The sequence below is a fragment of the Talaromyces stipitatus genome, genomic scaffold, assembly GCF_000003125.1.
Source record: "Talaromyces stipitatus ATCC 10500 scf_1105507295549 genomic scaffold, whole genome shotgun sequence".
Taxonomy (NCBI): domain Eukaryota; kingdom Fungi; phylum Ascomycota; class Eurotiomycetes; order Eurotiales; family Trichocomaceae; genus Talaromyces; species Talaromyces stipitatus.
Window position 1 is genome coordinate 1,651,568 of NW_002990117.1, and position 21,390 is coordinate 1,672,957.

The 21,390-nt window shown below is 47.7% G+C and overlaps 8 protein-coding genes across 8 annotated transcripts, besides 2 other annotated features; 4 read left to right on the forward strand and 4 right to left on the reverse strand.

The window, feature by feature from the left end:
* Window positions 1-199: 199 nt before the first annotated feature.
* Window positions 200-1,335, forward strand: TSTA_014720 (uncharacterized protein; the record flags this gene model as incomplete). The annotated part of the gene is made up of 3 exons (XM_002483569.1): window positions 200-306; window positions 362-1,245; window positions 1,298-1,335. The coding sequence occupies 2 exons, from the start codon at window positions 200-202 to the stop codon at window positions 1,239-1,241; spliced, it is 987 nt and encodes a 328-aa protein (XP_002483614.1). The 3' UTR covers window positions 1,242-1,245; window positions 1,298-1,335.
* A 236-nt stretch (window positions 1,336-1,571) lies between these two features.
* TSTA_014730 (bZIP transcription factor, putative) lies at window positions 1,572-4,470 on the forward strand. The gene is made up of 2 exons (XM_002483570.1): window positions 1,572-2,237; window positions 2,455-4,470. Exons 1-2 carry the CDS (start codon window positions 1,865-1,867, stop codon window positions 3,138-3,140), a joined length of 1,059 nt encoding a protein of 352 aa, XP_002483615.1. The 5' UTR covers window positions 1,572-1,864; the 3' UTR covers window positions 3,141-4,470.
* TSTA_014740 (cell wall integrity signaling protein Lsp1/Pil1, putative) lies at window positions 3,334-5,132 on the reverse strand (the record flags this gene model as incomplete). Its single annotated transcript, XM_002483571.1, has 4 exons — window positions 3,334-4,470; window positions 4,543-4,726; window positions 4,776-4,909; window positions 5,015-5,132. The coding sequence occupies 4 exons, from the start codon at window positions 5,130-5,132 to the stop codon at window positions 3,851-3,853; spliced, it is 1,056 nt and encodes a 351-aa protein (XP_002483616.1). The 3' UTR covers window positions 3,334-3,850.
* Window positions 3,829-3,850: a microsatellite.
* A 688-nt stretch (window positions 5,133-5,820) lies between the features above and the next one.
* On the reverse strand, window positions 5,821-9,668 carry TSTA_014750 (DNA excision repair protein Rad2; the record flags this gene model as incomplete). The annotated part of the gene is made up of 1 exon (XM_002483572.1): window positions 5,821-9,668. The coding sequence occupies one exon, from the start codon at window positions 9,666-9,668 to the stop codon at window positions 6,282-6,284; it is 3,387 nt and encodes a 1,128-aa protein (XP_002483617.1). The 3' UTR covers window positions 5,821-6,281.
* Window positions 8,591-8,618: a microsatellite.
* A 222-nt stretch (window positions 9,669-9,890) lies between the features above and the next one.
* Window positions 9,891-11,930, reverse strand: TSTA_014760 (ferrooxidoreductase Fet3, putative). The gene is made up of 2 exons (XM_002483573.1): window positions 11,476-11,930; window positions 9,891-11,419 (listed from the first exon to the last, which is right to left on the reverse strand). Exons 1-2 carry the CDS (start codon window positions 11,848-11,850, stop codon window positions 9,968-9,970), a joined length of 1,827 nt encoding a protein of 608 aa, XP_002483618.1. The 5' UTR covers window positions 11,851-11,930; the 3' UTR covers window positions 9,891-9,967.
* Window positions 11,931-12,512: 582 nt separating this feature from the next.
* On the forward strand, window positions 12,513-17,901 carry TSTA_014770 (WD repeat protein; the record flags this gene model as incomplete). The annotated part of the gene is made up of 4 exons (XM_002483574.1): window positions 12,513-13,636; window positions 14,139-14,172; window positions 14,228-16,972; window positions 17,021-17,901. 4 exons carry the CDS (start codon window positions 12,513-12,515, stop codon window positions 17,726-17,728), a joined length of 4,611 nt encoding a protein of 1,536 aa, XP_002483619.1. The 3' UTR covers window positions 17,729-17,901.
* A 385-nt stretch (window positions 17,902-18,286) lies between these two features.
* Window positions 18,287-19,481, forward strand: TSTA_014780 (uncharacterized protein; the record flags this gene model as incomplete). Its single annotated transcript, XM_002483575.1, has 3 exons — window positions 18,287-18,424; window positions 18,482-18,688; window positions 18,712-19,481. The coding sequence occupies 3 exons, from the start codon at window positions 18,287-18,289 to the stop codon at window positions 19,345-19,347; spliced, it is 981 nt and encodes a 326-aa protein (XP_002483620.1). The 3' UTR covers window positions 19,348-19,481.
* A 498-nt stretch (window positions 19,482-19,979) lies between these two features.
* On the reverse strand, window positions 19,980-21,154 carry TSTA_014790 (D-aminopeptidase, putative; the record flags this gene model as incomplete). Its single annotated transcript, XM_002483576.1, has 2 exons — window positions 19,980-20,979; window positions 21,021-21,154. The coding sequence occupies 2 exons, from the start codon at window positions 21,152-21,154 to the stop codon at window positions 19,980-19,982; spliced, it is 1,134 nt and encodes a 377-aa protein (XP_002483621.1).
* Between the last annotated feature and the right edge of the window lie 236 nt (window positions 21,155-21,390).

Sequence of the window (21,390 nt, forward strand, 5' to 3'; positions counted from 1 at the left end):
AAAGGCCATCTTATCAGGTCGTGCATCGTACTGCAAGGTGTGGTCGTAGTACATTATGTAAATAGCCGCTTAGCTTATATATTGACCCGCATATTCTTCAACAATCAGACGATGTGTAACTCTTGCCCACAACATAATCCGTTTGACTGTTACAAAAACGACACAACTTTTAAAAGTCTCGTTGCGCAAAATTTCAGACATGACGGTGACAGTGGGTATCCTCTCAATAGGGGACATGGGAGTGGGAATTGCACGTTTACTAAACGCGAATTCGTACCGTGTCGTTACAGTTGGAACTGGGAGGAGGTATTTATCCTGATACACGATTTCCGAGTTAAACCTTTTTGTTGATGCCATCCAGTCAAGATACGCTAGATCGCATCCAAGCAGCCTCCATAGAAGCACTGCCTACAGACCAAGACCTAGTTATTCAATCCGATTACATTCTCTCCATTGTGCCGCCGCGGGACTCCCTGGCGACGGCGCGACGGATCCTGGAAGCGTTGAACTTACCGGATACGCTCTCCAAGAGGAAGGCTCAACAGCATGGTGCTTCGGAGAAAGTGTACTTTTTCGATCTGAATGCGTCTTCTCCTCGACTTATGCGGGAGATTGACGATTTATTTTCCATGCCTTCTGCGACAGGAGAAACGATTGTCCAGTTTATAGATGGAGGTATCATAGGCGGACCTCCATCGTACGACGAGATCGATCAAAAATGGAAGAAGCCTAGTATCGTCCTCTCCGGCCCTGTGGACGATCTTCCATCTTCCTTCCATACACTACTACAATCGACACTAAACATGACACTCGTCGGAACCAAGATTGGTTCCGCGTCAGCGCTCAAACTCTCCTTTGCATCACTCACCAAGGGACTAACAGCTTTGTCGTTGTTGTCGTTCACAACCGCGCAAACCGAGGGCGTCCTGGCTCATCTTTTACAGCATCTGGAGGACTACTCCCCAAAAACAGGCGCATTGGCTGCTGCAGGAGTCGTGGGGATGTCACCCAAGGCGTATCGATGGGTTGAGGAGATGCGGTCTATAGGTGAGGCGTTTGATACAGAGGGCCATTGGGGTAGTCTTGGAGGGAATGTCTTTGATTCCTTTGCAGAGGTATATAGACGAGTTGCTGAGGAGACGGTGTTGGGGCAGGAAAAGATTGGGAGACGAGAAAGGGGGAGGTCGGTTGAAGATGTCGCTGATATATTGGCGCAGGCCAACGCAGCCATAGATGGATAATTGAGTACGAATTGAGGTCGTATTGTAAGCAATTAATTAGCTAACGGATTGAATAGATACGACCCTGAATATAAGGTACATCGAGGTACATGACAAAATTACATAGACGGTAATATCGATACCGGTTGGATACGGTAAGATAAGGTTAGATCGCGCACGCTGGTTGGCTGTAGATGACCCGGGATCACGACATTTCCCCATCTCATTAACAATCCGCCCAAAACGGCATGGCTGGAGGCTACGAGCGAGATGAATGGACGCGAGCTGTTCAGCATCACTTTTCCTCTTTTTCGTCTTTTCCTCTGTTTTTCACTCTCTTTTTCGCGGTTCAGGGACCCTAGTCTACCTGATTGATTTGCTGACACAGGCTGACAACGTCCCCTCTTTTGTTAGAAAACCGGTATGGTGTCGTGATCATTGGATCGACGGGGTTGTATACAACATATACATGTCGACAGACGGCCGGGGAATAACGTGATTACTCGCTCTTGCCGCGTTTGGAGAAGAGTGTCTCGTGCCAGAATCCCACAAACTAGCTTCTTGACAATAGAATAGAAGAGCTTCCTCCCTCATTCGATTTCCACAGACGGAAACTTTCTTTTTCTTGTTTCCTGTCCATCATCATGGCTGAGGATCATCAACCAAAGCAGCAGCCGCAGCAGCTTCATCCACCGCCAATTACCACTTCCCAAGCTAATCTCAGCTCTGTCCGGCTTCAGCATTTCAATTTCCTGGCACCAGCCGGGCAGCTTCCACCGCCGCAACAAGCGACCTCAGGACCGCCTGCCCAACACTTCCCAGCTGGTGGTGTTGGACCTGAAAGACGACATTATTCATTTGATACCGATACCGAGTCTCAGCGGTATCCGTTGGGAAGCGTACCGGCCGTGGAATATGACCAGACTGAGGGTCTAGGGGGTTTATCAGTGAGCTCGTACGATAGTATTGACGACGACCGGATAGATCCAGCTATGCGTGGATATCCTTATCATCATGGTTTGTTGCTCCCTATCTTCCCATCTTCCCATCTTGCTATTTTGCTATTTTGCTATTTTGCTATTTTGCTATAGTATAGCATTTATTTGCCCCTTTTGAATGGGGCTGCAATGTATGCTACTGAGTGAATAAATCAATTTCTTGTTCCATCTCTTATCCTCTTCTTGAACATATGCCAACGCTTGCTAAGACTGGACGATACACTGACATCTACCAGGAGACAAACACATCAACTATCACGCCCCAGACCACGATGTCCCCTACATGGCCAACTCCCTCTACCCGGGAAACTCCTATTCCGTCGAAGATAGTGGCTATCCACGTGGCGGTCATCCGGCACCTGGAGCCGGCGGCGGAGGAGACCGTACCCCATCCGACATATCCTCCTCCATAAGCCCACCAAACGGGCAAATCGGCAACAATAAATACAGCACAATCCCGCCCGGAGAACGCCTAGCACGCGCCCTGAGTATCGAGGAACAGAACCGACTGGCAATAGAAGAAGATAAACGACGCCGAAATACAGCTGCCAGTGCGCGGTTCCGCGTAAAGAAGAAACAGCGCGAACAAGCGCTGGAGCGTGCGGTGCAGGAAGCGACAGAGGTAAAAGCTTCGCTTGAAGCGCGCGTGACGCAGTTGGAGATGGAGAACAGGTGGTTGAAAAACTTGCTAACGGAGAAGAATGAAAATTTGCTGTCGAGACTGGCGGCGTTGCAGCCGGCTGATATTGAAAAGTTGGAGCAACAGCAACAGAATCAACAAGACTCGAGTGTCTCGTCGACTTCGTCGTCGACTTTGACGCAGGTTTCGTCTTCCAAGAAGTCGGATTCGCATACTTTGTCTGCCAGGAAACCGATCAAACCGAAACCGACTGTTGGCGTGGGGACTGATGATGATCATTAGTTTCTTCTCCTTCTATCATACTCAATTGTTTTTTCTTTAGTCTTGTTCTGTCTCGTGACTAAATGGAAGGAATGGGAGTTGCATTGCTGTGTCGTCAACAAGGATTATGTTTTCAGGGGTCTATTTTTCTTGTTTCGTTTGTTACTATACGACCGTTACGAATTTGTTGATTGCTAGAATCATAATGGTTTGTCGAATATCGACTGTCGTCGGATCAGGGCCATCTCATTTTATCTGCTCTTCAAGAACCACATCTTATTCCATGATTTGGAGGGGGAGGGGGGAAGTGTTATACACCCGAATACTAGAATCAGACGACTCGTAACTTCTCATATTAATAATTAATAAACTGAAACGAGAAGCAAATAACCACAAAGCAATGGGCAACCAGCCGGACCAGACAAGATAATCGTCCTACAATCAGACCGTACATGATCAACAATCTGTCTGTCAGCGCCCACGAGTACAAACAAAAGCATTATTTCGTCAAGTCAACAAAGAGAGAGAAAGAAAAAAAAAAGAAATACTACATAAAAAAAAGTTGATAGGTCCAAAACGCCTTCCGGTGTTGATGGCAACTCCTTCACATCGCATCAACCCAGAAAAGAATAGGAAAGGGGGAAACTTTGTAGATCGCAGGTATAGACAGGACTAATGAGTAATTATTCTGTTGCTTTTGGTTGGAAACGAGAGAGAGAGAGAGAGAGAGATTAAGCAGCAACAGGTTCGCGCTCTTCAGCTCGTCCACGGACTTCTCCGTTTGCACCGCTGTGGGCAATACTGCCGTCATCTTCGACGATGCCGTCTTCACTCACATCGTCTTCATGATAACCAGCGTGTTGGTCAGCGGGGACCCAGGAGTCATGATCCTTTAGTTCTTCCGCATCCTCAGTATGACGTTTGATATTGTTTCGTCGTCGCTGAGACAATGTACGTGATCGTGTGGACAAGTTTGAGCGAACAGCAGCGGTAGAACTGACCCAATTCGTGAGCGCGTCCTCACAATCCTGAATGATGGCTTTGCTGGCCTCGTAGCCGTCGTAGGCCTGGCGAGTTTCTCCTGGTGTGACGGGGGTGTCGTCGATCAATTCGAGTAGATGCTTTCCGTATCCGGCGATAATGGCAATCTTCTCGCAGTGTTCGCGGAGCGCATCGAATTGGTAGGTGAACGCAGCCTTCAACTTTTCACGAGTAATATTTGACAACTGTGCTTCGGCGACCAAGGACTCGGCTTCGGCACGGACCAATTCCTGCTCGAGAACGACAATTCGGGGTGAGTTGGGGTCCTTGTACTTGAGTTTTGCGATTTCATCGGTAATCTTCTGTTTGCCTGTACGTCTTTAGTATGTTTCAACAACCCATAGGAGATAGACCAAAAAAAAAAAGAAAAGAAAAAACGTACGGTCTCGGCTAGGCTGCACGGAAGCTTCAATATTTCGAATACTCTTAATCGTAAGACGGTACTGATCGTATCGGTCGACGAATTGATCCTCCAATTCACCAATCTCATAAATCAACACGCCGAGCTTATCGGTGACGTCCGAAACATCGTCGTCGCCAGCTTCGCCCCAGATTGAGAGTTGTTGCTAGTCAAATCAGTATTCCAGTCCAATCGGCCAAGAGCACCAAACGTACAGCAACCTCCATCCTCTCGCGACCGACCTGTTCCATACTCCTCATAACATTCTTCTCCATCTTCACGAGCTGAGAGAGCTTCTTGGCCAGGTCAGGGCCAAAGGCACCCGCGGCGTTTTTGCGGAAAGCATGGCCTATACGGACCATTGTTAGCAAGTGTCTGTTTGTATTTGAGTAATTTCAATGCGATCGATCGATATCGGTATAAGCGAAACGTAGCAATAGTTGAATCGACTCACCAAAGTTGTTGCGACCGAACAATCGACCGGACTTGGTGCTGGATGGCGGTGGGGGAGGATTCTCGATTTGCGAGGCAGTCGGTGCTCGCGACTGGCGCATAGAGTAGGTGCGATGCATGATGGCCGAGATATAAGGAAGCACCGGGTCTGTTTTCCTGGTGGTGTCAGAGATCACAGTATTCCCAAGATTGATTGTTGTAGGACGATTAATTCTTCGACAGAATAGCTTGGGCAGAATAGAATTTTGAGGGTGACGTGAAGGTGACTTAGTCACAGGCGGGCAGCGACGGAAATGGTGTAGGAGACAGCTGAGAACAGCCAGTTTCAGAAGGGGAAAAGCGGCGGTAGCGGAATACTTACAGTAAGGCAGACACAACACAGCAAAGTCAGGCGGAGGATGGATGTAATTCTCGTTGTCCTAGGAGAATTGACTGCGATAGTTGATAGAAATTAATTATTTCTGTCAGGATGTGTGGTTGTTATAAACATCCGAGCTCTGTCAGCGGTGACGTCGTTCGCCCTGCGCTAGATGCTGATTGGCTGTAGTCAGCCACGGCATTCGCTGCTTATTTACTGCTACCTCCTAGCTTAGTTACTACGTACTCCGTACTGAGTTATATGCATAGTAGAGAAGTCTACTACGTACGTATCTCCAACAGCAATTTCATGATCAATGCGTATTATTATTGGCACAAACTCGGTGGAATCCCCAGACGATCAGAATGGAGCTGTCTCTCGGACTCTCTCCACATTGGCGCATAAGTATTATGTATACTATAATCTTTGATCTTTGATGTACCTCCGTACATTCAGTCTACAATCTATCAATTCTTATCATGGCCATCACTATAACTAAACTATCACTCTGTAGTGCTTAAAGACACAAAACGTTCAACTGATTACGTCATCACCCAGTATGGCTCGAGTAAGTTAACTTAGTTAACTTAAACCATCCACAAGCTGGTCGACGTCATCGATATCGTTCGCAATCGGCAAGCCACAACAACCTGCACAGCCTCCTTCCCCTTTCGGGATTTGTCCATGCTTCCGCCTTCCTGAATTGGCAACTAGAACAATCTGAAGTAGAAATGATCGTCTACTTTATTCCCCCTTGCGGCAGCTCGATTGAGTTTGCGTTGCGATCTCATATCGAGGACTACGTATGATCCCTCCACGTACTATGCGGTGGGAGAACGCCGATCTTCAGGACCCATGCGTCCATTATCGTATCATCATATATCTATGTACATATTGCGGCATCAATCACTTAGGTATCTTTCTGGCTCTTCTCCTTCTTCTTGCGTCTCTTTCGCGTAGATCCAGAATCTTCGTCAGTTTGCGCCGGTTCAGTAGTATTTGCACCGGAGGCGCCCCGTTTGCGACTCTCGGCTTCAACTCGCAATCGCCCAAATGCTTTATCCATCCGACTCTTCCCCTCGCCCCGGACTCGCGGCGCAAACGCGCCCGCGCCCTGTGTGCCGCTCATGAATCGCGTGATATTTGACTGCGTGCCTTCTTGCTCTCGTTTATTCATGTCGCGAATCACAGGAACTAAAACTTCATCGGTGCGTTCTTGAGACCATCCAATAGTCGCCATTAGGAAACTCCGTAAGCCATTAAGGTCTGGAACACCCCATTGAAACTCGGACGGGTCGTTGTCGACTGCGGGATGTAAATACGCCTCATCGATGTGTCGATCGGGAAACGATGGGGGGAGGAATATCTTGGTCGCCATTTTCTTGAATTTCTTGCGGAATCGTTGATGAGGGTCGTTTGGTATCTCCATGCCCATCTGCACCTGCATCCACCAGTCACGGAATTCTTCGAGGTTGGTAAACTCGGTGATGATCTCGAGAGCAGTGACAGGGCCCACTCCGGGGATACCTTCTGTGTAATCGCTCCCGAGCAGATGAGCGAACTGAATAAGTTTGATTCGATCCAACGCATATTCCTTTTCCAAGTCGCTCGACAGAAAACATTCTACAAACTTGCTCTGATTGAACATGTTCTTGTAGACTCGAGTGCCTCCAAAGAGGAATGTGTCGCTGTCATCCGTAACAATCCCGTCCACTAGTCCCAAAGACACCAGCTCAGCACATTGTGCCTCCGCTTCCATAGGTGCAGTAATATATGGTAGGCCAAACAGACGGAGTAGTTGTTGACACTCCGAGACCATAATCTGAGACACTTCGTCCGCATCTCTTCGGTCTTTCCTTTGCTGATTTCGTAGTTGTTTCAATTCTTGTTCAAAGTCTCGTGCATTCTCGACCTGTGTCTTGTTATTAAACTCAGACACAAAACGCGCATGTTCTTCTGTTTCGGCTGCTAGCTGTAGCATTAGATCCTCCTCTTCCGGATCGGAGTAGTCGTCATTGCCGACTGCAGTATGGTCTTGCTCTTCGAAAAGTGCGGCATCATGTTCATATACCAGCGGCGCTGACTTGTCAACTTCTTCTACATTAGACGGTGATGGCACATCTTCAAACTCTGGGGAAGGTGACTTTGGTTTTGTCGTCGGCTGATCGGCTGCGGAAGCATGATCTGCCTGCAATGTCTCCCGCTCATCATCAGTAGGCTCCCAGTCAGAAACTACCTTCTCGGAGGCAGCATCCGCTACCGAATGACCTCTGGGAGGCACATGAGGTACCGTAACATCAACAGGCGGGTTTGGAGGATTCGCTCGAACATCTTCAGCAATATCATTCATCAAAACAGGATTCTCTTCCGTGATTGGTTCAGCATCTACAGTCCGAACTTGTTCTTTCGGTACTTCGGTATCAGAGTCCAGATCGATAACCTCCTTAGTGTCCGGCAACTCGTCGACATCAATGATATTCGGTGACAGACGCTGTTTCACGTCTTCTGCGTGATTATAAATAACATCATCGTAGGTTTTTTTTTCAGCCTCCTCTTCACTTTCATCAGCGATGAAATCTTGCTTGATTCCATCTTCTTTGCTGAACCACGGCGGAAGAGCAGCGGCTTGCTTTTTCGCTTTGCTTTGCTTGCTTTCTGCCTGCTTCTCAAAGCCTCCAGCCTCATCGTCAAGTGTAGGTTCGGGTAATTCTTCCTTTGCTCGTTTATTGATTTTCAACGACTCAAATGGTAATGGTCCACTGAACTTGTATTCAGGCGCAACTTCTGGCCTGGCAGACTTGAGTTTAGGCTCTGCTTGAGATTGTTTAGATCGTGCCAAAGCCGCGGTGAAGTCCATGTCATCACCGCTTTCAGGAGTGCCCTCATGTTCGAAATGGGGAGCTTGGACTGCTTTGAGACTGTCTTCCAACGGAAAGGTACTTGCTTCATCCTGGTGCGGTTCTAGAGACATAGCTATCGCTTTCTGGAGATCCTCATCCTCATTATCCACGAACAGATCGTCGGTGTCTCCGGGCGCCGAGAAAAACAACGCATCCTCGTCTTCTTCTTCCCGATCAACAGCGTGACGCCGTGCTGTAGAATTCCTTCGGTTCATAGTCTCTGTTGCTTGTCGCCGAACAGCCTCATCAAACACGCCTTTCTGAAGAAAAGGTAATCTAGGAAGCCTATTCAAGCCTTCGATGGGCACATCTTCAAAGGCATCATCATCATCATCATCCTCGTCATCCTTCCCTGGCAGGACATCAGGTAGACCGTACTTATCAACATCGATTGGACGATCGATAGCCGTGCCTTCTTTGTTGCCCACGACTCCAAGCGCCCATCCACCTTCAACGTCGGGATTTTTGACCAAAACGTATTCCTTCCCACGTTCTCCTGCAATTCTTCTTCCAGAAGTGAAATCAAAAGCAACATCTGCCCCATTCATACCATTGAGATTCATCAGCCTTTGAGTGAGATCATTTCGTTCTTTGACACGCTCAATCTGAAATTTTGAAAATGCCATTCTATCAGGAAACATGGAATCAAGCTGTTCTTTAGAGTAACCCATTCGCAGACGGCTGCGAATACGCGCTGCATTAAGGATATTGTAGCGATCGGTCGCCGGCAAACTCATAAAGAATGGGCTGTCAAAGTCAATCTTTGAGAAATCATACATGTTAATATCCTCGCCGTTATGAAACTGTCGTGCGTATTCTTCCAACTCCTCCTGGGACATAATTCGAGGATCATCCGGTGCTCCCATTTGATCCAAACCGGTCTCGAGATCAGGTAAATGATACTGATCCTGTTTTCGAAATTTCCGGTTCCGTCTCCTCTCCTGCGGCGTCATGAGGATTTCGTCGACATAATTAGGTTCTCCCAGCGGCTCCTGTTCTTCAACATCATGTTCATCGGCCGTGCGCTTTGCCTGTTCTTCCTCCGCCCGTCTTTGAAGCTGTATCGCCAACAACTTCCCAGCCGTTCTCACCGCATCCTCTCTTCTCCCCTCGCGCCTCTTCTTTCTTGCCGCGATAGTCTGCCGTTTGAGAATCGGGGCGCCGCCATCGAACACAAACACGGGCTTAATCCCGAAGAACAAGAGTTTACATATTCGACGAAAAAACCCCACGACATGGGCGTTTCTGAGCGCATTACCTTCTTTGTCTCGGACGGCTTTGAGGAACTGGTATATCCATATCGACGCGTCGACGGCGAGTCGTTTGCGGTTTAGTGTTTCGAGTTTGACGGGGCGGGCACAGGGTTGGACTACTGTCCAAAGTCCGGTAACTCCCATGGTTGGGTTTTGCTTCCCATAGTACTTCTCGATTGGATGAGCATCTCAGACTCCTAGCAAGTGAAGAGTCAGATAGATGGGATGCTAGGTGGAAAGTTCTGATGGATGATGATGATGACACGAAGTAGTCACGAAGTCACGTGACTAATATATACAAATACGGAATAGTTTTGATGCCTTAGGTTTTTAACTAACGCTACGAATCGATTACAAGACCATTTTAATTCAATGACCTTTTTCATTTTAGGGTATCATCAACACGTAACCTGCGAATAGATAAAATCCCGAAACCAACACTTCTAATCACGATACTCGTCGCTTACGTCCTGCCCATCCGTCGAACCCGTACTCGAAAACTTGAGATCCGACAAGCCATACAACACGATCGACCCCATCCCAAGCACCGCCGACAATACGGTAAACACCATCGAAACGATACCTCGTGCCGTAAATCCGTCCGGAATCCATCCTGGCTGCACATTCTGGCCCTTGAGATTGGTGTAATCTTCCGTGTTGCCCGCGGCATTGCCCTTTGATTGAATCCCCCCAGCACTGCATGCGGCTAGGTGGTCGGCTGGGATGGTCATTTGCTCTTGAAGCTGAGTTGGCGCTTCGATGAATAACATTCCCAATCCCTGTGCCAGATGCCAGTCGATGTGACAATGGAAAATCCAGACTCCGGGGTTGTCCGCTACGAAACGGATCACGAAATGTCCCTGTGGTGGTAGGACGAGGGTATCTCGTCTCGGTGGATATGCCGGGAAGGCCGAGTGATTAGATGGATCGTATGGAACCGGGTCACCACCCTTCAGTTCAAAAAAGTCTGCACCATAACTGGGAAACCGCGTCAGAACCTGGAAGTTGTGGCCGTGCAGATGGAATGGGTGCGCGCCCGAATCGTTGTTATTCATAATAATCTCGACCACGTCATGATGGCCTAGCACCATCGGGTGCGTAAACTCGCCGTAGACGGTTGCATCGGTCGTCTGATTGCCCGCAGACAAGGCAGTATACAGTGTCGGCACCTTTGGCGCCGTATAGCTGATGTCGTTGAGGAAAGCGTAGCCCTTGCCAGTGTCGAGCATGCCCATGACCACGTCCAGCTGGATTGATAACACCGGGTTCTCTAGCAACGGCATATGGTCGTAAGGAACAAGTGTGCTATCGTCGATAGGAACAAGGTCTGACGATTCAGCGACGGTGATGTCGGCTTGCGGATGAGGTGCCGAGCCATCGTATTCTAGCCAGCTGGTAGAATTGAGTCGTAGATCTGAAGGTATCGTGTCAAGCAGCGTGGAATCAGCCACGGTGACTATCGGGTAATTCTTATCGGTGGTATTCTTCGTCGTGAGCAGCACTGCATACCGCTGAGCTACTGAAATGTACAAGGTATCGGCCTCGGTCGGTTCAGTGTAGACGCCGTCGATCTCAACGATTTTGAAGGTGTGATCTTCGATATAGAAGTATTGTGAGACAAAGGCACCAGTGTTTATAAGTCGGAGCAGGTATGTCGTGTTCGGCTTCACAGAAAGGCTGAGATTGGTCGTGTCGTTGAACAGAAACGCATTCGGAATCGGTTCCGCTCCTGTTGGGTTGTACAGTGACATGAATTTGGGCTTGATGTCCTCCATCATGTCGTGGTACCAATCAGACAAGGTGACAGAAAGCTCCTCATCGTATTGATGGGCGAAGTACGCATCTTTATCGTGGACAATGAGTGCCTGGCGGTATCCGTCTGGATAGCAGTAATCCTGTTCGGTTATATCAGTCAGCCAGGTAACTTCTTCAGCCAGTTCCCACCACTTACTGTATGACAGTGATACCAGTAGGTTCCGTGCTGATTGACGGTGAAGTTATATGTGAAGCTCGACCCAGGTGGAATAGGGCACTGGGTCACCATCGAAGCTCCATCCATGTCATTCGTCCCATTTTGGAACATGCCATGAAAGTGTATGCTGGTACTCTTGTCGCCTAAGCCATTGTACATGTTGACAATCAACTGGTCGCCCTTGTCAACCTCGATAATAGGAAGCGGCCATTGGCCATTGATGCCCACAACCTTGCGCTCGGCCAGGCCGTCTGGGTTCGCTGTCACCCATGTGACATTGAAATTGTAGACGACATCTTTGGCGGCTGAAAAGTCACCGAGGGCCAGCAGGAGAAAGATGAGCAAGTGTAACATTATGGGCACTGGCTACACGATCCCTTGGGAGTTTGTCAATTGGGATCGGTTCTCGGTGTGTGGCTGGCAACTTATACGGGCCGATAGAATGGCCATGTGCGAAATAATGTCTTGCCTGATCAACGATCACGCTTTGCCGAGCTTTCTTCGGAAGCTTCCACAGCCGTCACAGCAAGTAGAAAGGCGGAAGTGACGGAGTGACGAGAGTGAGAGGCCCCGCCGCAACCATATCAGATCTTTTTCTTGCTAGGTGTTGGCGTCCAATCCAGCCGAGCAGGCGAGAACACGAGGTGCGACTTCGGCATTGACGAATGAAAATTTTGCATCAGATAATAACGCCCCACAGCATATCCTATCAGATGAAACTCTGCCATTGGCTGATTCCTCAGACAAGGTTCTTTAGCGCGTAATTATTCAGCTTAGCGTTAGGGACTGAGCGCTCGCTAAGCCGGATTTGGTATCGCCGATACCGCCGAGAGATCAGTTTGATCAGATAAGATGTCACCTGATGCAGAGTTTGGACCCGACTTTCGCCTAGACACTCTGTCAGCACTTTCCTATATGTCTCCATTCCTGTTCCTGGGATGAAACCCCAATACTTTCACTTTTTTGACACCTGTATACACACACACGCACGCACAGCAAAAGGTCAATTGGTCAAGATGGGGGCAAATGTCTTTGCAGTGCAGGTTTTTTTCATCGTTTTCCGCGAGTGCCTCGAAGCCTCCATCATCATCTCAGTGCTCCTCTCCTTCCTCAAGCAGAGTCTCGGCGAACCACACCAAGACCATGCATTATATAAACGACTGGTTCGCCAGGTGTGGTACGGCTCATTTTCAGGCATACTCATTTGTCTGATTATCGGCGGCGCCTTCGTCGGTGTCTTTTATGGGTTGGGCCATAATATTTGGGCCAAGGCAGAGCAGTTATGGGAAGGCATATTCTATCTAATTGCCTGCATTATTGTGACTGCAATGGGTTTGGCTCTTTTGCGAATCAATAAAACCAAGGAGCAGTGGCGTATCAAGATCGCGAAGACCTTGGTCGAGAAAAACAAAAACTCAAAGAAGTCGAAGCTATTCGGAGACTGGGCCCGTCGTTATGCCATGTTCTTGCTTCCATTTATCACCACTTTGCGTGAAGGTGTTGAGGGTGTTGTTTTCGTTGCTGGTGTCTCTCTGGGATACCCAGCGACTGCCTTCCCATTGCCCGTCGTGACTGGAATTATCGCGGGCTTGGGGTGCGGATATCTGATCTACCGTGGTGGTAATGCCATGTCCATTCAGCTTTTCCTGATCGCCTCAACATGTATACTTTACCTGATTGCTGCGGGAATGTTCTCCAAGGTCGTTTGGGATCTTCAGTACTACCGCTTCCAACTCGCCGTCGGAGCAGACGTTAGCGAGCAAGGCAGTGGGCCAGGCTCATACAATATTAAAGAGACTGTCTGGCATGTTAATTGCTGCAATGCAGAGACTGACAATGGCTGGGATGTGTTCAATGCCATTTTGGGCTGGGAGAACACGGGTACTTACGGATCTGTCATTGCATACATCGTCTACTGGATCTTCATCATGGTTACCGTCGGGTACATGCTCTGGGAGGAACGGTCGGGCAAGCGTACCCTGCGTGAACGTATCCTTATGGCATTGGCCAAGGTCCCTGGTCTGAAGGGTTATGCCAGGAGGAAACTCGATGTGATTCAACAGAACCCAGATGATATTGTGCGCCAGGTCCACAGTGGCATGTTTAATGACGGTGTGGTGGAGCAGACCGTGGAAATGAAGTGAGAGAAACATCTATGATGCAATAAAAAGCTTTGTACATATAGAATATTCGACTGGTTTAATAAAGACATGAGTATGAGGTTATTTTCACCCAGTCTTCCTAACCCTGTGACCAGGAAGAAACTCCTAATTGAAAGGACATCGATGAGGATATGGTACTTAGGTGACTTAAGGTAGTCCGTAGATAGAGAAATCATTGTGTGAATAGCTCCGTTGACAATTCCACCCAACTTCAGCGAGCAGCTCTAGTATTTTTTTTTTTTACACCAGATACGCCAAGAAATATTGGACAAGACGAAAGTTTCTGATATAGATATTTTCTTGTGAAGTTGCACCTGCACTTTCCCACAATGTCTTCCGGAAGGTGGGGCGGTAAAGACGATTTTTCTGGGGATGGCGGGACTTACACTTTACATCTATGTTTGCATCTAGAGAATATTTATTCCAGAGGATAGAAACAACTACCAATACTGTTCGAGTCTGTAGTTCGAAACATTACAGTTCATGTGCATGCCAATCAATGTCGTGTTCCGAGGTAGGATTCCTCAAGACCTCGTTGGAAAGTATATGTATGCTAACAGTCTTGACAGCACTTTGATGGCTGCTTCCCGGTCACTGCTCTAAAGGAAATCCATCTGAGCTCATCAAGATATCTTCTCAAGGGCCAAGGACCATTCGTCTCAGTCATTGATGTCGAAAGCGGAGAATCTATCCATAAGCTCAAAATTTTCAAACGGAACAATGTCCACGGTTTCATGACTGATGAGCAACGATGCCAGGAGCAGGATAAGATTACTGTGCTTGCATGGGGAGGATCCTCTTTACGGTTCATCCACATCCTTGGGCAAGGGGAGGATCCCCGAGTTCGTATTGTTTGTGGGACGCTTGAACATGCTGCTCCTGACTGGATATATGATATATGTTCAGCACTCGTTGATGATGGTCCGAACTTTGCGTACTTGATTACGGGGCACAACTCAGTGTTGAGTGTCAGTTTGAAAAGAGTCACTGATTCAAAATACCCTAACGCCGTACAACTAAGACACTTGGTTAATGGTGTCCAGTCTACACTCTACTCTGCAAATATTGTGGCTCTGTCGTCTTCGCATATCCTCATTGCAGCCGGGACTGTCTTTGGTGAAATTATTGTCTGGTCGTGCTTCAAAAGTGATAGTACGGATGGAAATGCGACTACATTTTCCTCTTCAATCCATCATTTCTTTACCGGGCACGATGGGTCAATATTTGGAGTTGGCATTTCCGACGAACTACGGTTTACTATAGCCGGGAAGGAGCAACAAATACGACTTCTCGCTAGTTGCAGTGATGATCGTACTGTGAGAATATGGGATATCTCAGATTGTACCCATGCTACCTCGGCAGATCGCGCGGCATATGTTACCGATGGTTTTGACTTGCGAAGTACAGGCTTTGGAATTACTGCCCCTAAACGAATATCGACTGGCTCTGAATCTGCTGTTGCCAAGGGCTGGGGCCATTCCTCCCGTGTATGGGGGGTCTACTTTCTTCCTGCCAGGGGAGACCATACACGTATTGTCAATCTTGTCTCAAGAGGGGAGGATGCTACGAGTCGCCTGTGGCGGTTGGATTTGACGTTTTCGACATCGAAGGATGGGGTTGAATATGAGTTGAGGAATATCTCGACCTTGGGCCATCATGCCGGAAAGCATATCTGGTCATTAGCCTTGTCTAAAGGAGATGACGATACGCAAGTAGTATATACTGGCGGAAATGATGGTGCAGTCAGGATGTACAAGTTGACTTATAACGGAGGAAACGACGTCTCACCTTACATTCCCAAAATTTTGTTGAAAGCTGCATATTCAAAAGTTGAGATTGATGGTCTCATGCCTCGAGTGTTCGGGTTTGTGTCGAAGGATAGTGTTGCTGTGGTTTATACGACTGGCCTCGTACAGTTAGGCACTTTTACTACCTTTGCTCCTCTCAGTAATAAACCGCAGATGCGCTGGGAAACATTGTCTACGGAAGAGGACTTGCGCTCTTTTGCTACGATATCTTCTCTCTCGAGCTATGGTCTTGCCATCATTGGTGGCTCTTCTGGGAGATTGCGTCTATACGATCAAACAACCAGGCAAATGACAGATTTGATCAAAGTTCCTCGTCGGCCCTTGAAAATTGTGATGTTGGATGCAGTGACAAATGGCGTGTCAGGATCTCCTCGAAATTTCAGATTCCTTGTGGGGTATCCCCACTCAGAAGAAGCGCACTTATTCAGTGTCGAAATCAAAGGCGAGCGCTATGATGTGAAACAGACAAATCTGATATTGCCTCCAGCACTTAGAATATACTCAGGATCCATTATCGGCGGGGGCAAATGCCTTGCTATTGGAGGTAAGGATGGCCAGCTTTTGCTGTACACTTTAGATCCCACAAAAGGGAGACTGGAGTACTCGTTTGTGAAGTGGCGAGCTCATGGGAGAGAAACTGTGAACTTTATCAATTCTATAGATGATGATAAAAACTCCGATACGGAATACTTTCTGACCGGGGGTGGAGATTGCCATTATTGCGTCTATCGGTTACACAGGCAGTCTGATGCAGAGAATGCCTATGGCTTACAACAGATCCACCGTTCATCGGCTCCATTATCGCAGATTAAAGGCGCTTATTTCGACGAAAAAACAGGGCAGTTTATTCTTTATGGTTTCCGAGACGTTTCTCTAATTCTGTGGAATGAGACTACCCAGACCGAAATCATAACACTTGATTGTGGTGGTGTTAACCGAGTCTGGCAATTCATGCCAGATCCTAGTACACAAGGAGCGGGCACGATAGTCTGGAATCAAGCACGATCATTGCACGCAGTTGTTGCGGATACCGTTGTACATCACTCACTGCAACTGGGCAGTCATGGGCGCGAACAAAAGACTTTAGCAGTAACTAAAGCAGGAATCCAAAATGGAGATCAAACGCTTCCACTCATAGCTAGCGGGGGAGAAGATACATTGATTCGTATATCGGTTCCATCTCGGGTGTCAAAAGGAGAGAGCAGCACATGGAACGCTGCGCAATGTTTGCGTATCCTGAGCGGTCACGTTAGTGGTTTACAGCAAATCAAATGGTCAGATGACGGTCGCTTTTTGTTTTCCAGCGCCGGAGGAGAGGGGTTCATGGCGTGGAGAATTCGTTCTGCGCCCAAATTCGGTCTTGCAGTTTTAATGGAAGCTGCAATCCCGCGAGAGGAGACGGAAGTAGAGCTTCGCGTTACTAGTTTTGACGTGCTTCGTATGAAGTCATCGGTCGATGAGGATAAGTTTCTGCTGGCTCTTGTATACTCCAATTCTACTGTGAAGGTGAGCCGCCCGGCTTTCTTTTGATTTTTGTTTTGCTAACTCAGTTAGGTATTCTCATATACAAGTTCGATGGACTCGCACACTTATGAGCTTCTTGGGAAAGGAACGTACTCGACGAATTGTCTGACAGAAGTTCATTTCATGGTTCAAGAATCGAGAATTTTTCTGGTCACAGGAGCCACTGATGGATATCTTGCTTTCTGGCCGGTGGACTGGATCACGCACGAAGGATGCTATCAGTTCTCGGTAAACACGACATTCATTGTCAACACATTGAAATGGGAACTACATCATGCCATTCACGCTAGCAGTATCAAGGCCTTGGAGAATGGCGAAGTCTATCCGGGGTATCAAGTACTCGTCAGCGGCGGCGATGATAATTCTCTGTCCATCACGCTGGTCGACCTGAATGGCGGTGTCCGCGTCGTCAGCAGTGTACGTATTGTTAACGCGCATGCATCGGCCATAACAGCAGTCAAGATTTTGAGTACTCGCACAGATACAACTGCGACGTTAAAGATTGCATCGTCAGCAAACGACCAGCGGATCAAATTGTGGTCGGTAATTATTGACTTGGTGAAGGAGACAAGTCAAGAGCAAGTGATTAGTGTCACGTTGGAATCGGACCGATACTGTCCTGTAGCAGATATTGCGGCGATGGATGATATGGAGATTGCTGATAATGCGACAGGCACTACAGAGAAATTATTGGTTCTCGGTGGTGTTGGGATGGAGATGGTGCGCTGGTCTGATTGAAATGTTTCTTGCTGCCTCAGGCACTCATCAGTATCTAAGCTAACCACAAATGGTAAGAGCAATGAACATCGTCAAATGTTCCAGAAGGGGAATGTCGCCGATGACGAGAAAAGGTCTTCTGCTGCATACATTCTCCCTTCGAAATGCCTAGATTGGACAATCATTATTGACTGTTACAGAGTGTACTCTGTACGTACGGAGTACTCTGAATAGTAATCTAGAATGTAAAAGTTTACACCACAGCCTCGTACACAGCAATAAGCAAAAATAGAAACAAAGGATTAAATTTAAATTTAAGGCTGGGACGAGTTGCGGCTGGGCAAAAAGTGGAGACGGCCTGAGGTGTCTACCACTCAGCCACGCTTGCGCAGCCAATCACACTGCTTTCTACACGCGGCTGGGACAGATGCTAATCTCAGCTGTGTTTATTATTTAATTGTGTTATCCTTCATCTTTCTTTTTGATTCATTCATCTTGCATTCTTTCATCGATTGTCATCACTTTACATATTCGTCTCGACATTCGCTTGATACTTCGTTCTCAGTCGATACCGTCAAAATGACTTCGATAGGTCGCATCGCGTGTATCGTCTTTCCATATGCCGTCACGGTCGGTGCTTTGATATCACTCATCTTTGTCGGCATCGGCAGCACGAATTCAAACTCATCAACCAAAACCGATTTATATTTCTTCAGAGTGCGTTACTCAACCCTGTCGCAGAAGGATGTTCTTTCCACTAACAGAATACTAAAGGCCGACCTGAGCAACCTAACCAGCGCAGGAGGCAGCTCCCTCGCCAACGAAGCTGCAAGCGCACTCGGCGACCTCACAAACTTCGGCAGCTCCTGCTTCGAAGCCGCTCTCGCCGAAGCTCTCGCCAAAAACCACATTCGGGACTTCTACGACATCGGTCTTTGGGGATACTGTGCTGGGAACAAGACCAGTTCCGGAAAATTCGAAGTCGACTATTGCTCTGACCCAAGGCCGAGTTTGCATTTGATCCTGTCAGTGTTTGGGGGTTGAATAATACCGGTAGCTCCAAGGATGTTGAGGATATCTTGCCCAGTAATCTTCATAAAGCCCTAAATACCTATAAAGCGGTCTCGAAATGGATTTTTATCGCTTATATTATCGCTTTTGGCGTTACTGCGCTCGAGTTGATTGTGGGCCTTTTCGCTATCTGCAGTCGATTGGGTAGTTTGGTGACCAGCATTATATCCGGAGTCGCATTTTTCTTCACTGCTGCCGCCTCGATTACTGCTACCGCCATGTTTGCCGTTTTCACAGGAACTTTCAACACTGCCTTGAAACAGTACGGTATGCACGGATCAATGGGACATAACATCTACGTCGCTACATGGATTGCCACCGCGTTCGCATTCTGTGGGACATTGTTCTGGCTGTTTAGCTCTTGTTGCTGCGCCGCGCGTTCGCCGTACCATGGTGGACGGGCTGGTCGAAGCCGCGTCATGGCTGAGAAGGCTCCTTATACATACGAGCGTGTTAGCAGTCCGTACGGTGGTGCACCTGCTGGTCCTGCTGCGCCTTACTCGGGTCAGCACAATGTTCCTATGCAGACATTCCGTCAAGATGCGTATGAGCCGTTCCGTCATGTTTAGACTGGTCGATATTTCAGGTCGATATCTTATGACTTAACGAAGGGGGAGTCGTCTATGACTTATGCGGTTTCGGGGATGATGTTTATTACTTATCTACGATTGATAAGTTCGATACCCAATGATTTGTTTACAAGTATCCATGGCGGTGTCCTCGTAAATCAGGCCATTTTATCAGCGTGTATATTGACTGCCATTGACTCTGGAATAAACTACACTTTCACCTGATACTCCCAATATATCTAACAGATGCTTGTCTATCTATATGTAGAGACATGCAGAAGAGTAACACATTACCCGTTTGTGGTTGCTCAATGCATTGCCACGTTTCACAGTGGTTTACAGTCAAAGAGAATACGAAACATAGCCACGGTTCTCTGTGTCTCCATAGTACGCACGTCCTCAATAGTTTCGTCCATAATAAGGCTGCCTAAACACCTCATATTGTGCTATTTTAGACACACTTTGACACAGACCAGACTTGCATGGCAACGTCTATATGAGAATTGGCTATTATGCCTCCCATTCATGCCCTAAAGATTAGAGCAAATATCAATCTAATAAGCTAGTATCATTAAAAACCATCGGCTATAAGAGTCGTATATTCTCTCGCCATATTGATAATCTCTTATCCACTATAGGTACTTTTCCATGATACTTTTCAGTTTCTCATGATCCAACGCCTTGACAACTACTCCCCGAGGACCTTCCATATCCCGAGCTCCTACTAAAGCATTATAAATCGCTTCTTCTGTAGCATCAGCTGCTGCTTCAAACAGAGCATTAATCGTCACATCCTGTACAACAGATACTTTCTGTTCGACAGTTGCCTTCCAACTAAAATCTGGAGCTCGCGGGATCTGCTCGGCCGTGCTAAAAGCAATGAATATATCCCCCGAACTATTTGAGCCCCATCCTCCTACCCGTGATAGTCCGACAGTGGCCCTTTTAGCTAGACGCTGGAGCTGAGTTGGATGAAGCGGTGCGTCGGTTGCGATGACTACGATGATACTTCCATCTTTGGCTTTCTTTACATCTTCCTCTGCTGCTGCTGCAGCAGCTTCTTCCTGCTCAATCAATCGTCCAACAGGAACTCCACCAAAATGCAAATCCCTCTTTGCGCCGTAATTAGCCTGCACCAAAGCAGCGACAGTATACGTCGTCTCTGCACCAAAAGCCACGCCATCAATGACGCTACTAGCACTGCCTGTACCTCCCTTGAAGCCTTGACACATCATCCCCGTCCCACCACCGGTGTTACCTTCTTTCACGGGCTCAGAACTGGCCAGATCAATTCCTCTAACAACCATATCTGACGTAACAGCCATGGTACCAATATCATTCAGAAATAAATCACACGTCTCAGCCAGAACAGGCAGCAGGAACCAATCCACCAGTCCTGTTTCCTTATCCCTATACTCTCGAACAGCATACTCGAATATCCCCGTATAGCACGGACCAACCGAGAATGAGTTTGTGAGTATAATCGGTGAGCTCAATAAACCCGTCTCATCAAGCCAGTGCGAACCAGTCATCTCGCCAGATCCATTGAAGCGGAAGTAGCTGGCATAACAGCCGAAATTGAACCAGTCACGACGTGGTAGGATTGTGGTTACGCCTGTGTTGATTGCATGGCTGGTTGGCGTGGAGGGGCGGTTTATGGATTCGGTATGTACCAGGACACCAGGGACACGGTTAGGGAGTTGTTGGGTCCTGGGATGTAGCGGCCGATGCGGAGTTTGGGGAGGATGTCACGGATACGTGGTGGCGGTGGTGATAATAATGATGAGGGAGTATTACTACTTGCCATTGTGTCTGTCTTATCGGACTGGTAGAGTTGACTTTAGATGATTATTACATATATCAAGCACATTCTGTCTCTATTAGTATTGTGTGGACGATTAATAGGCAACAGCCGCTAAGTTGACAACCGAGATCATTTTAGGTCTAGCCTTTAGATTTGATCGGCCAGCCAAGATATCATGTCAAAATCGAAGCAAGCTGATAAGTTGACGATTATCATGATAAGGTGCTGGCTCTGAACTA